This window comes from Cynocephalus volans, chromosome 2, assembly GCF_027409185.1.
Source record: "Cynocephalus volans isolate mCynVol1 chromosome 2, mCynVol1.pri, whole genome shotgun sequence".
NCBI classification, from domain to species: domain Eukaryota; kingdom Metazoa; phylum Chordata; class Mammalia; order Dermoptera; family Cynocephalidae; genus Cynocephalus; species Cynocephalus volans.
In genome coordinates this window covers 68,984,425-69,002,997 of record NC_084461.1, presented here as the reverse complement: position 1 = coordinate 69,002,997, position 18,573 = coordinate 68,984,425, and the positions used below count along the sequence as shown (strand labels likewise).

The following is an 18,573-nucleotide window of genomic DNA, read 5'->3' as shown; positions in this document are numbered from 1 at the left end:
TATGCAGTGTAATGAAAATTTGATTTCAAAAGTTTATTCAAATCAAAACAGAAGTTTGGTGTATCTATATTTCATTGAGTCAGTAATTAGAACACTTTGGGCTATGACCTTTTTAAGTCACAAACACTGATTGATATTATAGTGGAAGTGATTGAGATTGCAAAAAGGATGTCCTTAATATTTGTATTCTTAATCACTGCCAACGCACAGTATATTTAAAAGAAACTAAAGCCAGTTATGGAGATTTAAAATTTTTATTCTAGTACAGTTAAGAACTTGATGAAATTTAATGAAAGGATTTATTGATATCCTTTCTTTTATCAAGGACCACTTTGAATTTGTTCAACTTGCTGAATCCTCATGGGTTCCTAAGACTATATTTTCTTACTAACATTATAACATATCAGATATAGTAGTTATTAAACTTCATCAAAAAAGAAAAATGTTGCTAACTTATTTAAGGAGGTTCACGTATTTGGACTGAAGCGGGTTATGTGGATTGAGCAGATAACCATAGGCCCTAAGCTTAATGGGAAATGGATATACAAAATTTCTAAGGCTATTTGGTAGAAATAAAATTAGAATTTCAGAAGAGTTTCACACCTTTTGACAAGTATTTACCATGATTTTATTTCCTCTGGCTGCATTTGGAATACAAAATTGAGGATTTCTCTGAATTATTAGTCTGGCTCAATTTCACAAGAGGAATCAAGTTAAACTGAAAACAAACTATTGTCATTAAGAAGACATAATGTTTCTGGATTTTGGAGATGAGAGTGTGATTCTCAGAACTGTTCTTCACTTCCTAGATTGCCAGACTCTGAGTGGCACTGGGAAAAATACATTCTTGTTACCTAAATAACCAGTATAGGGGCTTGACTAAATTAATTGAGGTGTATGTTTTCTTAATGTAAAAGAATAAGTTAGGTCTATTTGGACTTTCATGGATAGATTTTCATAACATTGTTCAGTAAAAGAAGGAAGCTGAAGTATGCCATTCATATGGAAACCCTTGAGTATAAAGCAATACTGTATATTTTGTTGGCTATATATTTTGAATGCAAAGTATAGTAAAATTTCTGGAAGAATTATACATGGTTGTTTCTGGGAGTAGGGGTGTTAGAAGTATCAAAGGGAATTTTATCCTTATTAGGATTTTTTAAACAAGAAACACATATATTATTTGTATAATTATTTAAAAATAAAAATAATAGAAAATACATCCTCTTAAATTATCTGAATTTAAAGATGGAAGCCTGGAGGCAGATTTATGATAGGCCATTGCTGAGTACACCCTAGAATTCTTGATAATTTCAATTGGTTAAATTTCAATAGCTTGAAATATCCTTTCTTACATTTTAAGTTTCTACAATATCCAGCTGCTGTGTTTGCTTATATATACCATAAGGCTTCTGTTATCTAGGCTTTACTCAGTGGTATATTCCTGCTGCCTAAACTTTCCTCCTCTTCTCTACCTGACTAGCTTAAAAAGTAGCTTTTCCTAGGAAGGGTTTCTGAGGGTTTCATCTCTCCAAGCTGATAGTACATTCTGCAAGGGGCCATGAAGACCTTTGCATACTATGCCAGCAAGTTTGGCAAAAGGGAGCCTTTGAAGGTTTTAAAGTACAAGAATAACATCATGAGGTTTGTAGTCTGGTGTCTAAGTGACCTACCCCCCTAACTATGGACAGTAAAAAAAAGAATGTAATATTTTAGAGTTCTGTATCCTATGTAAGGTTGCTTTCTTTCTCAGTTTCACTTGGATCATGTGGAAAATTTAAGACTGCTTATTGTAGAAAGACTTCTTAACTACTATGAGTGGTAAGGGACTGTCTTACCTAAATTCTTCCCTAGTCTATTCCCAGGTTTTTATCTAAATCAACTGTTAAATAAAGAACTTAAAATAGGGAGGCCTACTTACTTGGGTTGGTTATTGTGATAAAAAGGAAATGATTGAAGTGGCACCAATTATTCAGATGTCCAGTGTTCTCAGCCTGGTTCAAGGCAAAGTAGAATACTTCTTTCTATTTTGACTTTCTCCGTCAGGATGAATGAGGATATGAATGACTGTAATGTTAATAAGCTCTTCTGAATCAGGATTTACTGTGCTGGGCCACTTTTTTCATTTGTATGAGCTTGTTCTTTTGGGCAAAGTAGTGAGAAGGTCACATTGGAACTCCAGGCATCATCTGAACAGCAAAATGTGTATCTCAGCAGCCCAATCTCACTTAGGCTTAGCCTTTCTAAAAGTGCTCCTGAAGACCTGGGCCATCAGAAATTGGACCTGATAGCTTTTGTTATCAGTCAGAAGAGTGGAGACATAATTATTATTAGCACAGCTATTTTTTTCTTAATTAAAAGAAGTAACATTGGAATGACAGTAGAAATTAAAACATTTCCCTGACTAAATTGTACTAACTAGCTCAGTGCTATCTCTGATTTATGATAGATTTTAAACCACTACATGAATTCTAAATATAGTTTGTATGATTTTTCATTTTCTTATACCTGCAAGGGGGAAAAAATTGAATATTCTTTAGAAATTATTCTCATTATAGAGCACTTCCTCTGCTTTATCTTTATTATCCTTGAACATTCAATAATTACAAACAGAATGCTAAGAAATCTTTCTAATTCTTATCAATTTTTGTTACTTTGGATTCATTAGAAGCTATCCTTTTCCTGGTTATATTGTTTCATTAGACAAAGGTAATCCCTAGTTATTCCTGAAGTTTTGCATGGTATTCATGCAAATAAAATTTAACTAATAAAATTAAGAATTGGAGTGTTGCAGAGATTCTAGATTTTTTTCCCTTCTTAAAACTTTTACATTGTTTATGCTGTATTACCAGCCCTTTTTTGTTATCAGTTAGCTAGAAGCTTAGAAACATCTAATGGATTGCTTCCTCGGATTTTATTAGGAATGCTGAGTTACTGAACACCATGGACTTCAAAATTCTATTCTCTTTGTTTGTCTTTCACCTATATGAAGAGAGAAAATGATTATTATTTCCTAACCAGTTTTTTGAACTTTAATTTGGAGGCAGTATAGAGTAATAGGTAAGAGCAATTGCTTTGGGCCAGACCCCCTGGATAATGTTTGAATTATGTTCCACATCTTATTTACTTACTCAGTTTTCTTAATTATAAAAAAGATAATCAAAATAATACCTTAGAGTTGTGCTGAGGTTTAAATGAGTTAGTACACAGAAATTGGTGACAATAGTACCTGGCATGTAGTAAATGCTCAGAAATATTATTTTAAAAATTCTTGACAAATTTTACTATCTTGTGTAGTTTCTTTTTTTAGAGTATGGGTATAAATATATATCCTATGTGTACATATGTGCTTCAAGTGTCTGTCACTTGGATGGCCCACATTCCTTCTACTTTTTGGTGTTACCTTTTCTATCAGAATGTCTCCAGCTCTAATCCCTGATATTGTAGGTTGTCTCAAGTCCTCTCCAGTATCTCTGAGCCTTATTTGGAGTGCTTATGGTTCTCTTTCTTTTATTTTTTGCTCCTATTGAGTATTACAGCCCCACTCTGCTTCTTCCTCTCATGGCTGATCCTTTCTCTGTGCCTCAAGTTTTCTGTTTTTCCCAAAGCTTCAAAGCTGTACTCACTCATTTCTCTTGTGTATAAGCCTTACTGAAGTTTGAGGCATAACTAAAAAGAGTATTGTACAGTATGGGCAACAATAACTTGAATATTAGACAAATCTAACCTTAAGTTCTTTGGGCTCCTTTTCACAGGGAATTTCTCAAAGCTGTTTTCTTGAGGATGCCGTTTGCCTTTCATTTATTGACTCCATTCCCATTTTCTCCTTTTCTGAATCCTAAACTCCCCAAACTTCTTCCTGAGAGATCATTAGCAATCTCCTGAATTATTGTTTTATAGAATATTAAATATTTGTTTTCCTTTATATAATCTTTTCCTTGCACACCATTCCCAGGGGCCTCTGTGTTTCTGGGTTAAAAAATAAGAACAAAAACAAAAAACAAAAATAGAAAGGATTATTAAGAATTTTAACCAATAAAAGGTAGTCGTTTTTAAGAGAACTTCTTTCTTCCTTAAAAGCAAGATGGCACTAATAAAACTTCCTGTGATTATGGAAATGATCTCTAATCTGTTCTGTCTAGTAAGGTTGCTACTAGTCACGTGTGACTACTGAGCATTTGAAATGTGGCTAGTGCAACTGAGGAACATTCAATTAATTTTAAATTTAAATAGATGCATGTGACTAGTGGGTGCCATGTTGAACAGCACAATTTTGGATTATCTGCTTCAAAGTGCAGTCAGATTTTTTAGTGTTAAATATCTGTTAGCTTTAATTTTTTGAATTAAAATGCAGAGTAAAACATTTTTCTATTTTTGTACATTTAATGTATAGATGCACCCATACTTCTATACATGGAAGATTTTAGAATATTAGTGGGAGTAGTAGGTTAATCTAAATTAGAAGTCTCAGGAATTTTGTCAAGGAACAAACTTATAGATAGGTATACGGGCTCTTTTATGGAATTAAAAAAGTTTTTTTTTAATATTGGTTCAAATTCAGAACTGTGAAAGGATTTAGGAATATCCTGAAAAGTTTGGAGCACATGAGCTTCAAACCTGTTGCTGTGCTGTTGTAGATGCTATTGAAATGGGTTTGAATATGCTGAAGAGGTCTCACATTGACAAGTCTAGAACCTCCAAAAAGATGCTGCTGACATCCAGAATTGCCCCAGCCTGCTGTTGCTGTTGCTGCTTCTGCAGCAGCCAGCAACTTCACTTTTGGAGGCAGAGGTAGGAAGCTTCTCTTCTTCTTCCTACCTTTTGATCTCCTGGTAGTGTATCGTGATGGCAGAACTTAACAGGAAGCCAGATGGCAAGGAGGCTAGGAAATGTAATTTTCAGAATCCCAGCCCCAAGTATAGAATGGACTATAGAATGGTGGGTGTAGGGCTGTGAGATAATAGGTAAATGAACCAGTATACCTTGCCAGAGACAAATAAGAGTGAAAAGTTAAGCAAATGTGTGTGTGCATGTGTGTGTACCTGTATATGTTCATGTATGTGTATGTGTGTACCATTTTTTCTTTGCACAAATGTTAGTTTATTACACACTCTGTGCTTTGATTTTTGTTTCACTTGATAGATTTTGGAAAATAATTGTGTTATATTGGTTCATGAAATGTCATAATTCCCTTTTTATGGTTGTGGCATATTTCATCCTACGAGATGTGCCATAATATATTTCACCAGCCCCTCTACTGCCGGACATTTAGGTTGTTTTCAGTCTTTTGCAATTACAAACAATGCTTCAAAAAAGGTTTTATACACACACATACACATATACACATGAGGAGTCTTCAAGATGCTTATGAAAAGATTCATATTATCTTTTAATTTTATTTTTCCACAGACTTCTTGAAGTACCCTCATATATATAAAATTTTGCTCATGTGATCATATTTATAGGATAAATTTCTAGAAGAGTTGCTGCATCAAGTTGTGTGTAATTTATAATTACACCACAAGGCATATCTTACCGCTGTCTCTGTGCCTTTTGTTCATGATTCAATAATTGGTTCTGAATTTTAGAAATGCTGAAAATCCTACATCATATGATAGAGAAAGCGTACTCCTAGACGAGACACTCAAATGTGGAATATGGCAGTAAAAATGGGCCTCAAGATTTACACAAAAGTTACAGGAGAATACAGTCTTTAGCTGGTCAAATGATCGAAGGAAGAGAGGTGGATAATTAAATAGCAAAAAAGTCTTAGCACTAGAGAAATACACAGTGGGGCTGGGATAATGAAAGAAGGAAAAACAGAACAAAGAGAAAGAAATTATTGACTTAGATGTCACCCAAATGCCTAAGTAAGACTGAAGCCCATGCAACTCAGTACTGCAGAATATACCTCTTCATAAATAGCAGAAAGTTGTTTCTAAAATGACTGTTGACATTTAGGAGTATTTTCTGGACATTCCTCAACACTGCCCATCATTAACACATTTGCTAAAAAAAAATTAAGCCACATATTCATTTTTTCTGATAATGCTGCAATGAATGTGGTTTAGTTTTCTATAGGCCAGGGTTCTGTTTTGCTTTACGTAAACAAGTAGTGTCTAGAATAGTGATTAGTTTGGAGGCAGCAATATCCTTCACTATGAAAACATATTCTCCTATGTAGAACCGTCTCTTCTTTGGAAATACCTAAAGCATAGCTTTAAGTGTTGTTCATTCAATATCTATTAAAGGATGGCTTTTGTGTTAACTTCAGTATGGTGGATCAAGCTTTTGGCACAGACTCGCAATTTAAAGTGAGAAAGGTGAACTCTACTCACCATATAGTAAAAAAATATTATGAAGATGAAAGTGATGATGTATGTGAAGCATTTTGAGTTTCTCTGAGGAATAATATGATGTAACACTATTTAAAATACAAATGGATTACCTTCAGTCTTCCTCATAAAAGACCATATCAAATAGGTAGTTTCCTAGAGCTTCCTAGAGCACCTTGTTTCCTGAAATAGCTGGTGATTGTGGCAGTGTAGGAGGGAGACTGCTTAGTGACTGACATGGTATAGTGGGACTCATTAGACTGTGATTCTAATCCTATCTTCAGCACACTGGTATTGAGACCTAGTCATGCCACAGTCATATTGTGTAAAGTCAAGATGAACTGAGATGAAATACGAAAAATATGAAAAAATTGCTCTTCATATGATGAAGATGATACTAGTGATTTGGAATATTAGTGTGTCTAGGGCACATCTGTGAGATTCTCCCTTTCAAAAAGACACCAACTAGTGAAAAAAATGATAAGAGAAAAGATTGAGAGAAGATGAGACATGGGTTTTTGACTAAACTATTATTTTAGCAGAACATCAGAGTTTTATTTCTCATAAGTCACATTAAGTACTATTTCTTAGACCAAAAAATGATAACAAGTTCTCAGAAAAAAAAGTACTGTTCCTTATTTTTTATGACCCAAGATGATATAGTATTGATCAACTGAAATTATTAGGGAAAAGGTGGCATAGATATATAAATTATTTTTGTTACTACTGAGGAGAATCTAAATTAGGATCTGGCTAACAGTTATGTAATGTGTTTATTGTTCATATTTAGTCTTTCTAACTTTAAGTTCATTAATTCCCAGAACTTCTCCTTTTAGCTGTTTTTAAAAATGGCTATCACATTTCTAATCTAGAAAATTTTTCTTTGTCTTTTGAGAACAAGTTACTTGCGTACTTTAAGGTTCTCATTGGTTTACATTTTATGTACTTAACTCTAAAAAATGCAACCAGCTTCAGGGCTTTTCCATCTGTTTGTTAGCTTGTTGTTTATTTTCACATTTAGGGCCACTTTGTGAGTTCCTGTTTTAAAACTTTTTTTAAGTCCTTTTTGGATAAGAATTCCTAACCTCTTTTATAGTAGATGATGGAAAGAATTGCTTGAGTTTTTATGAAATGTATAATTACAGTTGCTTACTTCTTAGTAGTGATAAGGACCTATTGGAGTATTGTTAAGTAATTTTTATTATGTAAACTAAAAAACTAATATAAAGAGAATTGTTCATTTTTGAGGTCTCTCTGGATTACCTTATTTAAAATTGTAACTCACTGTTTTCCTGCTCTCTCTATCCCCTTTCACTGTTTTGTTTTCCTCTATAGCATTTATCACCTTCTAATATAAACACAATTCACTATTTTTTTTTTTTTGGTTTATTTTTTTTCCTGCCTTCGCTACTAAGGTGTAATCTCCCTAAAGGAAGGGATTTTTTTTTTTCTTTTCTTAATCTTTAGTGTTTACTGCTATCAAATGTTTAGAAAAGGCACTTTATAATACCTGTTCATATTTCCAATTTCTAAATTTACTTTCTAAAAAGTACTTAGTCAGAACTTTTAATTTTTGAAAGATATTGACCTTGTTTTAAATTTTTATTATAGTAGAATTCCAACTCATCTGAAATATAAACAATTGGAAAGTTAATATCACCATCTTTTTTAACTCTTATTTTATGAAAGACATATGCCTTTTTATTCGGGCTCCCTCAAATCATAATTTATTAAAAATCTCAATTTTTAAGGTATAATTTAGAGTCTACATATTAAGCCCAATCTCTTACAGATTTCTGGGTCAGATTTCTGATAACTGATGGTCATATTGATGTTAATAATGGTGGTTTTGATGTGCCTTAAGATCCTGAAATACCTTCTGATTCACCATTAAAAAAAAAGAAAGAAAAACTTCAAAAGTTGAGTTCTCTTTAGGATGATTTTTAGTGGTCATCTGAATTTGGGATACATGATAACTCAATTAAACGGAACACTAATTCCCTAGTTATTTTAAATAAATAGAAGCTTAATTTTCTGTTTAAATGATTAACTTTTACTTCTCCCTTTATACCAAGAGCATAGACATTTTTCTTCCTTAGTTTAAACTCTGATTGCTCTTTTTCCTAGGCATGCACGTGGTATTTACAAAGGTGTTTTACACTATTCCGATTAGTAAGCTAAAATTGTTTGGTACATTCCTAAATACTTGAATGTTTTTATATGAAATATTACTGAAATTTCATGGGTGTTGATGGAATCATCAATGATGATGGAATACATTTTTGGATGTTTTTCTAGATAAAAGAAAAATAGTAACAACAGCTAACAGTTATCAAGCACTTACTATATGCTAGTCACCCTTTTAAGTAATTTTAATGTACTAACCAGTTGATTCCTCACAACAACCCTATAAGGTAGTAACTGTTATTAGCCCCATTTTGTAGATGAAGAAACTAAGGCACGTGTATGCACATGCATAGATAACTTTCCCAAGTTCATGTAGTAGTGAAGCTGAAGTTTATTCCCATAACTCATTCTGCTTAAAAGGAATGCATTTTTAATATTCTTACTTTATGAGGGGGCATGGGGAATGGTGTACTAATCAGGATCCAGATGCACTAATTAAAAGCACATTAAGTTTTTCAACAGAAAGAATGTAATATAGGGAAATATCTAAACATGTTTAAAAAAAAAAGGCAAAAAGGGAACACAGAAGTTACACAAAACCAATCATTGCAGTAAACAATCACTAGAGCTAGGGGACCAAAATGAAGAGGTTGTGGTTATCAAAAACTGGAGGAGAGGGCTGGCCAGTTAGCTCAGTTGGTTAGAGCTTGGTGCTGTTAACACCAGGGTTTGATACCTGTACCAGCCAGCCACCAAAACAAAACAAAACAAATAAAGCAAACAAACAAAAAATTGGAGGAGAAATCCTCCATCTCTAAGGAGAGGGAGCTGTCTGGGTGCTGGTACTTCAGGGGCTCAGAGGAGCCTTGTAGAACTGGGCTTCAGACCTCTGAGAAGAGAGGTTTTGCCCAACCGTGCTGGTACTTCTGAGGGGTCACGAAGAGACTGGTTCTGGTTTTGCTGGAAAAATCTAGAGTGGAACCAGCTATTACCACTGGGATGAACTGCTGCTGCTGGAGTGACCCTGACGGCAACAGTAAGCTAATAGGAAGAAAGCCCCTTCTCCACTCCTACTTCCAGTCTCCTTCTAGAACCACCTCTCAGTGTATGGAACCTAACAGGAGGCCATTTAATGAAGGACAAAAGTAATGTACAGATCCCCATCCTTAGCATCTCAAAGAGCATAGAAAGGCGGATTTGGAGCTGAGAGATAAGAGTATAATAACTGGCATGGTGGGAAGCAAATTCAGGAAAGTAGTGGCAACATCTTCTTTCATAGACTAATCCAGTCCACAGATTACTGTGTAAAATGAGTACTTGTAAAACTTAAGAGTAATATGAAAATGATGAAAAACTGGAATATTACTGTAGCATTTAAAATAGGAAAAATATTGCTTTGTAATATGTATTTTTAAAAAGTGTTATGAGGAAAGTATTTAATATCTCTTTTATTCATTTTAGATAAGATGGGAAAAAAACATCACATTGGGGGAACCACCAGGATTCTTACATTCTTGGTGGTGGTAAGTATCTTTTATTCTATTTTTACTAGCTCAATGATGATTCCAGTAAGCCTACACTAAACCTGTTTATGATTTCATGCTTCCCTTTTATTCTTTTTTATTTCCTAAAATTTCTTTCTGAAAGGTAGCACTTTAAAAAAAAATAAAACTTAAAACCAGTATTAGTGTTATTTAACTCAAAGATACTACTGTTGAATCAAACTGGAATTGGAACCGATATGTGGAATCTCCAACAGTATGATTCTGCATTAGTCAGCTTGCGCTGCCATAACAAAATACCATAGAATGGGTGACTTAAACAACAGAAACTTATTTTCTCACAGTTCTGGAAGCTAGAAGTCCAAGTTCAAGTTGCCAGCATGTTTGGTTTCTGGTGAGAGCTCTCTTCCTATCTTGTAGACAGCCACCTTCTCACTGTGTCCTTACATGGCAAGGGGAGAGAGGGAGAGAGCAAGCTGTCTGTGTCGCTTTTTATAAGGGCATTAATCCCATCATGAAGGCCTCACCCTCGTAACCTCATCTAAACTTAATTATGTCCCAAAGGCCTCATCTTCAAATACCCTTACATTGGGGGTTAAGGCTTCACCATATTTGGGGCAGGGGTACAATTTAGTCTATAGTAGATTCCTTTCTCATCTTGCAGTGGCAAATGAAGATGGCCCTTTTTCTTTGTTCTCAGATTGCTGAGCTAGCTATAAGATTGCTTTTTGTAAAGTGGGCTGTCAAGTTGTCAATGCTAGACCACTATATAGGTGATTATAAGATTTGGCATGCCATTCCAGTTCCTTCTTTTAACACTCACTTCTCTTGGGATGATTGGGAATGAGAGAGAAAATTTGATTGTCATCTGTAATAGGCCAATCAGTTTCCAAAATAACAGCTATTCATTAAACAAAAAATTCTCAAGAACCAGAGGGGAATAAGTTACAGGCAGGTACTGAACTAGGTTTATCTTTATTTTCTTAAGATGGAGAGGCATATTTATGAGAAACAGTTGCCTAATACAGTGCTCAGCAGATACTTAACTAATCAGATTTTTTTCTGCCTTTAAGAAGTACCTTTTATACCTTTATATTTCTTTGTATTTCTGCCATATTGTGGTGGTAGCTTTTTAAGTTTTATTTGCTCATGAGGTTTGAATGTATTTCTCCATGCAAATCCAGTAAAGTTTATTTATTCATACTGTCAACAAATACTTATTGAGTGCCTTGTATGTGCCAGATGCTATTCTAGATATTATGGACACACCAGTAAATGAAACAGGCACACATCCCATCCCTCTTGTGATGGCAGTCTATTGGGGAAAACAACTAAATAGCAGAGAGAAAGAAATGTTTTATAGGGGACAGGCAGAGTACTATGTAGGCACATACCAAAAACATTTCACTTGGAGGAGCTGGTATCTAAATCAAAGTATTAATAAGTATGTGTAAGAGTGGGCCAGAGAGAGACATGGAGAGACAGAGAAATGGAATGTTCTGGATAGATCATACCATGTGTGAGGATCTAAAGGTGAAAGGCAGAGACAGTATACTATGTAGGAAGAATAGAAAGAATTTCAATATGTTAGAAATTGTGGTGATAGAGTGATTAGGGATGAAGATGGATTAGTAAACTGGGAGTTTGAATTTAGTTATAAAGAGCACAATGCAGTTAAGTTTTTAAGCAGAAGAATAATAAAGTAATAATGTCAATTCACATCTTAGCAATATCAGTCTGGTTCTATAGAGTAGATAATGGATCGAACAGGAATAAGTCAAGAAACAGAGAAGGCTATTGGAATAAGGGGAAGATAATGATTGTTTGAACTAGTGTATAATCAACGGAGAGGAAGACAAGTGGAGGGATTTGAGTGAAGTAAGTCTTGAAGTAGAACTGGCAGGATTTGGTGATGAGTTTAACTTAGGCATGTTGAAATTTAAATATAAGCCATCCAAATGGAGATGTTGAGCAGGCAGTTGGTTATATGGGTCTGATGTTCAAAAGAGCATGAATGGTATTGCCTGTGAGGAAAAAGGTGGGCCTCCTATAGAACCTTTGCAACATTAACATTTAAGGGATGAGCAGGAGGAAGAGGCTACAAAGGAGACAGAAAGCCCAGGTAAAGAGATAGAAGGAAAAACAGAAAAGTATAACATCACGGAAACCAGGAATAAGGGAGGGTTTTGAGAAGGAGGAAGAGAGATGAGTAGTGTCAACTATGGCTGAAAGGTAAAATAATAGGAGTGAATGTATGCTTTTAGGATTTAGTGAAAAGGCCATTGATGACTTATGTGAGCTGTTATGGGCTATGAAGCCAGAGTGTTTTGGAATCAGAAGTGACTAGGAAGTTAGAAAGCAAGAAATAGTAGATATAATTAATTCTTTCAAAAGGTTCAGATGTGAGGAGGAATAAAGGAGTAATACCTGGAGGAGTATGAATTGTTCACTATCATTTTAGATGGGAGAGACATTAGCATGTTTAGTGTTTACAAGAAGGAGACAGTAGAGAGACAGAGACCAAAGATACAGGGAGAAGGGATAATTAGCAGTGTAACCCCCCCCCCCAACCCCTCACCCCAAGGAGGCCAGGAAGAAGAGGATCTAAAGCATAAGTTTTGGGAGTGAGAGAGGAGAGGACCATTTCCACCATTGTGGTGAGAGGAGATGGAGGGACGTTTATAGGTTTTATGGCAAGAAATTCAGTTCTTATTCTGATGGCTTTTGTTCTCTCTGCAAAGTATATGTGGTCTTCTGCTGAGGGTTCTGAGGGGCTGTGGGGGGGGTGATAATGGTGAATTTTTAGAAGAGTGAAGAATAGTCTTAAGAAAAAATTTGAAATAAATCTATATAGACCCGGAGAAAGAACTGATTAGGAACACACACACAAAAATGGCCAGGCAGTGTTTATGTCCTAGTTAATTTTGGTGTTTATAGATTCATTGTGGCACCAGTATGCTCAGGTATGTTATTTTTCTGCAGCAGCGATTGCTAGTCCAAGTGTTTGCATGGACAAGCTAGGCCTTTTTTTTTTTCATTTCTTCTGTTAGAAGCATTTCCTGTTCAGTGCTGTATCCACTCATCTTTCAGCATCTTCTTTAAAAGAAAAAACAAAAGATCTCTTTTAGTGTCATGCACATGGTTTGCTTGATACGTTAAGTAACGCCATCACCTTTTTAATCTCTCTCCTGAAAGCATGCTTTACTAGAAGTCTTGTGGTGAATGGAACCACACTTGGGCAGTTGTGGTTGTGGGTTTCCCTTGTTTGTCTCACATATAAATGGCAGAAACAGGTGCAGAGTTGTTCCTTTGGTTTAGAGTTGTTCCTGTATTTGGAACAATGGTTCATTACAGTTAAGCACCATCATTATGCTTTTTTCTTGGGGTTTAAGACTGATATCTTGTATAATATTATAAAACTAAAATTCTCATTTTATATAGTATGTATTTATGATATATAGATCTAGACTGTAAATACTTAACTGTTTTCTGAATGTGATTGTGTCCTTACCTGTTGACACCCTTACATTGTGTAGATTTCCAATTAGGTCTACAAAGTGGCATAAGAAATTATTTTTAAATTAGTGGGTTAACAAAGTGAGGATTTTAAGAGTTTTCCATAATGGCATTAATTTTTTTCCTTTCACCTGTTCTTTTACTCTCTTTCTCATGAATTTAATCAGTTACTATATTGTAGATGGTTGATAATAACTTACTGAATTCTTTGGCCTCTGCTTCTGCTAGACTTTAGCTTTATTTGCTCTCCGCCATCAGAAGGTGAAACTCTTAAATCTGTCATTGCTTTTCCTTTTTCTATGGCTCTTAGATTAAGGAGAGCCCTTCCTCTGTGGCTTTGGTATTTTAAATAACTGAATTTCTACTTAGTTGGAGATATCAAATAAATTATAACTAATGGGTACATAAATATATTTAGACTGTGTTTGTTCAGTTTAAATCTAGCACATGAAAATATATAGGTACGCTATTTTTAATGTTTTAAATTTTTTCCCCTAAAACTACTAACATACTCTTTGAGGTGCCTACTTCATCTATATAAATCGATGATTCTTAACAGCTTTCAAGTCACATGGCCCTCTGAGAACTGATGAAAACTATGGATCCCTTCTTCCAGAAAAATGCCCAGGTCCTAAGCTTTCTTTATCATATGTATAGCCAGCCATTACCATGGGCTTTAAATCCATCAGATGTCTGACCTTAAAACTGGGCTTCGTAATCTGTACTCTAAGTTAGGGATTCAGGAGTGTAATAATGCCTGTCTTTTTACACTGACCAGGGAAGCTGTTGCTGCTGTTGAGGTCTAGATGATTAGGATAACATGTATTCTTCATGAACTTACTGTTTGCTAATTTGGTCAAACCAAGAGTCCCTGTTGAATGTATCAGTTGTAATTTTATGACTTGTCACTTCTCATTTTGATAGAATTTTTGAAATTGGAATTGTACTGTTGTTTAAGACTCTTCAAGTGTTTACAAAGTGCAAAACTATGCTGCCCTCAAGTAAATCAGTAGTAGGAGAGATAAACAATTGAAAGTATTGTAACAGAGATGTATATTAGTTATAATAGCAACACAGGAGCAGTACTCAGTTTAGCTTGAGGGAGTTAGAAAAAAATCTTCATAGAAAAAAGTGAATCTGAACTGAGCTAAAAGTTGGGTGAGGGAATGGTATTTTGGGCAAGAAATAATTAGTATATAATCTCTAAGGCAATGATTGCGCACTCAAGGAATAACAGGTAGTTTGGACCAGTTGATCGATAGTTGTGGTACTGTGAAGTGATAGAATATAAGGCTACAGACAAAAGTAGGGGCCAGATTATAAAGTCCTGAAGTACGTCAAGGATTTTGTACTGCAGCCCCCAAATTTTAAACAAAGTGCATGACATGCTTGATTTGTACTTTTAGACACTCACTTGGAATCAACATAGAGATAGATTAAAGAGGATTGAGAATAGAGGCAGAGACTAGTTTACAAGGTGAGAGAGATCATGTGTCAAGTAATTTGGAGGTGAGTAAGGAGCTGCCAAGTTTTAGATTTGGGTGATGGGGTGGACACTGATGCCATTGACTCAGTGAAGGAGTACAGAGAGAGCAACTTGCTATGGAGAAAAGACCATGATTTAGTTTGAATAGGTTAAATTTTGAGGTGCCTAAAGATGCCCTGTAGAGAGTCAGAGATCTGGATCTGTAGCTCTGAGATAAGCACATAATGGTTTGGGACTTAGCATAGACCATAATGTAGGTAAAGAGTGTCCATAGATAAAACTGCTCAGTGTAACAAGTAAGAGCAGGGACTGGGGTTGGAACCCTAGGAAAAATCAGCTTTAAGCATGGGTGGATAAAGAGGAGCCTTAAAGAAAAGTAAATGGAGAGGAAGGAGAGTAATCAGGAAAGGAGAGAATAATGTGTGGGAAGCGGGAAGAGCATTCACAGGAGAGAGCATTCAACAGTTAAATTCAAATTCTCCAGCAAGTGTAAATTAAAAAAAAAAAAAAAAAGACCAAAGATTTTCCTGAATTGGGACGTAAGGCAAACTTTGCTGGTACTAGGGAGAACAGTTTCAGTGGAGTGGTGGAAGTGAAACTTAGAAGGCTACTATGATTCATTTTTCCAGCTCAAGAGTTACTAAGAGTAGTTGACATGTGTGCTGGCACATGTAGTTGTTTCAGGATTGACACAGAACAGGACCAAACAGTTTTTTTTTTAATAGAATAGATTTGAGCACGTACAGGGGTACTTCAAAAAGTTCATGGAAAATGGAATTAAGATGATAAGAATCCTTCCATGAACTTTTTGAAGACCCCTTATATATAGACTGAGGTGAAAAGTTGGTGAGAAGAGTGAGAGAGATTGAAGATGTGTGAAAGAAAGATACACATGCACAAATAAGCAGAATAAAGTACAGAAGAGATGAGAGGCAAAGGTCCTGTAGAGGAGGAGGGGAATTCTGCCCTTAGTATAGGTTCAAGTAAGTGTATGATTTTACTTTCTGGAGATTTTCTCCCTTGTTTCTGATGTGATTTCCTTAATGGCTTCTTTTTTTCTTTCCCAGGCTGCACCATATCAACTGCTATAGAATCTCCTGTGCCTCAATTTATTACCTTTAGCTGGATCAAATCTCCTTTGAAAACTTAACTTCCTGTTTGTACTCTTTAATAAATGTTTTCAACTCTTCTATTAATTTCAGAAATAAAAATGCCAAGGAACTTCTTTCCTCTGAGGTTAATGTCATTTTCAGCTTGTAATTTAAAAATATAGGCTTTTAAAAACTTCCTATTTAAAGTTTTTATTGCAGGAACTATGCCTCATTTTTATTTAATAAAATGAAAGTATAAAATATAAAATATAAAACACATTTTAAAATAACCTTGGGCCCATGTGTTTATATCCTGAAAGTAATATATATATATATATATATATATATAACATTTCAGAGAAAGTAAACTAATAAGTAAGATTATCATGGAAATTCAGTTTCTTTCACCTGACAGTGGGAAGTCAAATCTTGCAGTGTGCTAGCACTCTAATGATTTTAGAATCAAGTAGATGATATTAGGTATAACTAAAAATAACCAAATACCATATGAAAACAATAGCATTGGAGTTAGTCAGATTGCTCACTAGAATGTTTGTAATAGGCTGATTGGTTCTTACTCTTTTTGTATGTCTTGCCTGAAATAGGTATTGTATAACTAATTCCTTATTTGCATTAAGTTCAACTAAGCACCACATAAGACAATGTAGGCAACAACTAGGATAGAAGGAGATAATCAAGGTTAGAAGGGAAGAAAAGTATTAGTAAGAGAAAAAATAAATAACAGAGATGGTTAGGCTATAGAAAAGAAGCAAAATTTAGAAAATTTAGTCTGGTAGAGAGGAAGAAAGGTATGTGGAATAGAGGAAATTTGGTGGGGAGAAAACTTTGTAAAAAACTGATGGAATTTTCCATTAAATGAGAAGGGTTGAAAAGGAAAGAGGCAAATTTTACTCAGTTAATAAGAAAACTTTTTTTTCCTGGCTGTACTAGCTGTATGAGACTTTTGTAGAATACTTTTTTGTACCTTTAAACTTCTCTAAAATTACTTTTGCGTATACTATCTCCTTGTATCTGTATAAAACCCTATAAAATAGATGTTATTTTCTCTCTTTTTACATGAAGAAATTAAGAAACAAAATTATTTTCTGAAGGTCAAATTTACAATTAGAATTGAAGTTCTCTGAATTGTAACCAGTGCTCATCTTAGTAATGGATAATATTTCTTAATCACAGAGCTGAATTCAGTGTTCTGCCATTAATAAGACATTAATTACATTTCCCCTTTGAGCATCATGAGTGGCTAATTCCAGGCAGTATGAACTCAGAAAAGTTTTCTCTTCTGAGTCCTGTTTATATTGAAGCATCCATGCATCACTAGCACCTGTGGGTAGGGGAGGTGGTAGTTGCCATAGGATACTCAGGAGTAAGTGGGAGTATGAGGATCAGAGGTAGGATAACAAAGTGCTTGCTGTCTTATCTGGGACAGATATCTAACACATTCTTATAAGAGCTGATGCTGCTCAGACTGCCAGAGCTGTATAAATCTGCCCATAATCAGAATAAAAAGTCTTGAAATGTGAACTCTTAATACCATATTCACATTAGAAGCAACATAATGTAATAATCAAAAAGTTTAAACCCAGCTGTCACTAATTGTATGACTTTAAGCAAATTATTTAAACTCTCTAAGCCTCAGTTTCCTCATCTATAAAATGGAGGTAATAATTAGGAAGATTAAATGTTAAATGTATGATGCTTAGTAAATGATGCTTGAATTTAGTATGTATTTAATAAATTTTAACTATTTTTAGTGATACTTTAAAAAATGAATTTATTACTAATCCAGAAGTATTTTGAGAATATTCTGAAAGTGGGGCAAAATTTAATGCTTGCATTTAAAAAAGTAATTAAGTAATACTCAGGAATAATATAAGTACACTATGTGAAAGTTCTAAGGTGAAGACCAAGTACATGTACATTTCATTTAAAACTGTTCTTGTTCTTATGATTGAGTATTTTTCTTCAGTAGGGATTATATGTAACTAGCATTCATTGATATATTTTTGGGCCAAAGGGAAATGATTTCCTTAGCTATTAAGATTTGAACTTATAAGGGGCCAGCTGGTGGCTCACTTGGGAGAGTGTGGTGCTGCTAACACCAAGGCCACAGGTTCGGATCCCTATATAGGGATGGCCGGTTAGCTTACTTGGGAGAGCGTGGTGCTGACAACACTAAGTCAAGGGTTAAGATCCCCTTACCCATCATCTTTTGAAAAAAAAGATTTGAACTTATAATTACATGGCTTGCTCCTCAGAAAAATTGTTTTCCACAGGATTTTATTGTTTTATTTTGCCTTTTGTTTTTTAATTTTTATTTTCAGGTAGTTCTAGATCTGGCTAGTGGCTTAAAGGTTATACAATTATGTTAGCATCTCATCTTCTGGGGCACATCTGGCGTGTTTATTCACCATTATAGACTTCACTGACAACCATTTTGCTTTTTGTGTTCCCTTGAGGTATTGACAGCTGACTAAGTCATTTCAAGTCACATCCTC

At 34.8% G+C, this 18,573-nt stretch overlaps 1 protein-coding gene across 3 annotated transcripts in view; it reads left to right on the top strand.

Annotated features, from left to right (window-relative positions):
• Positions 1-18,573, top strand: part of SSBP2 (single stranded DNA binding protein 2) — a 317,496-nt gene that overhangs the window by 103,513 nt on the left and 195,410 nt on the right. For all 3 annotated transcript variants that reach the window (XM_063084982.1, XM_063084986.1, XM_063084993.1), the window contains exon 3: positions 9,924-9,985. In XM_063084982.1, the coding sequence (XP_062941052.1) occupies positions 9,924-9,985 (62 nt within the window). The remainder of the gene's footprint in view (positions 1-9,923; positions 9,986-18,573) is intronic.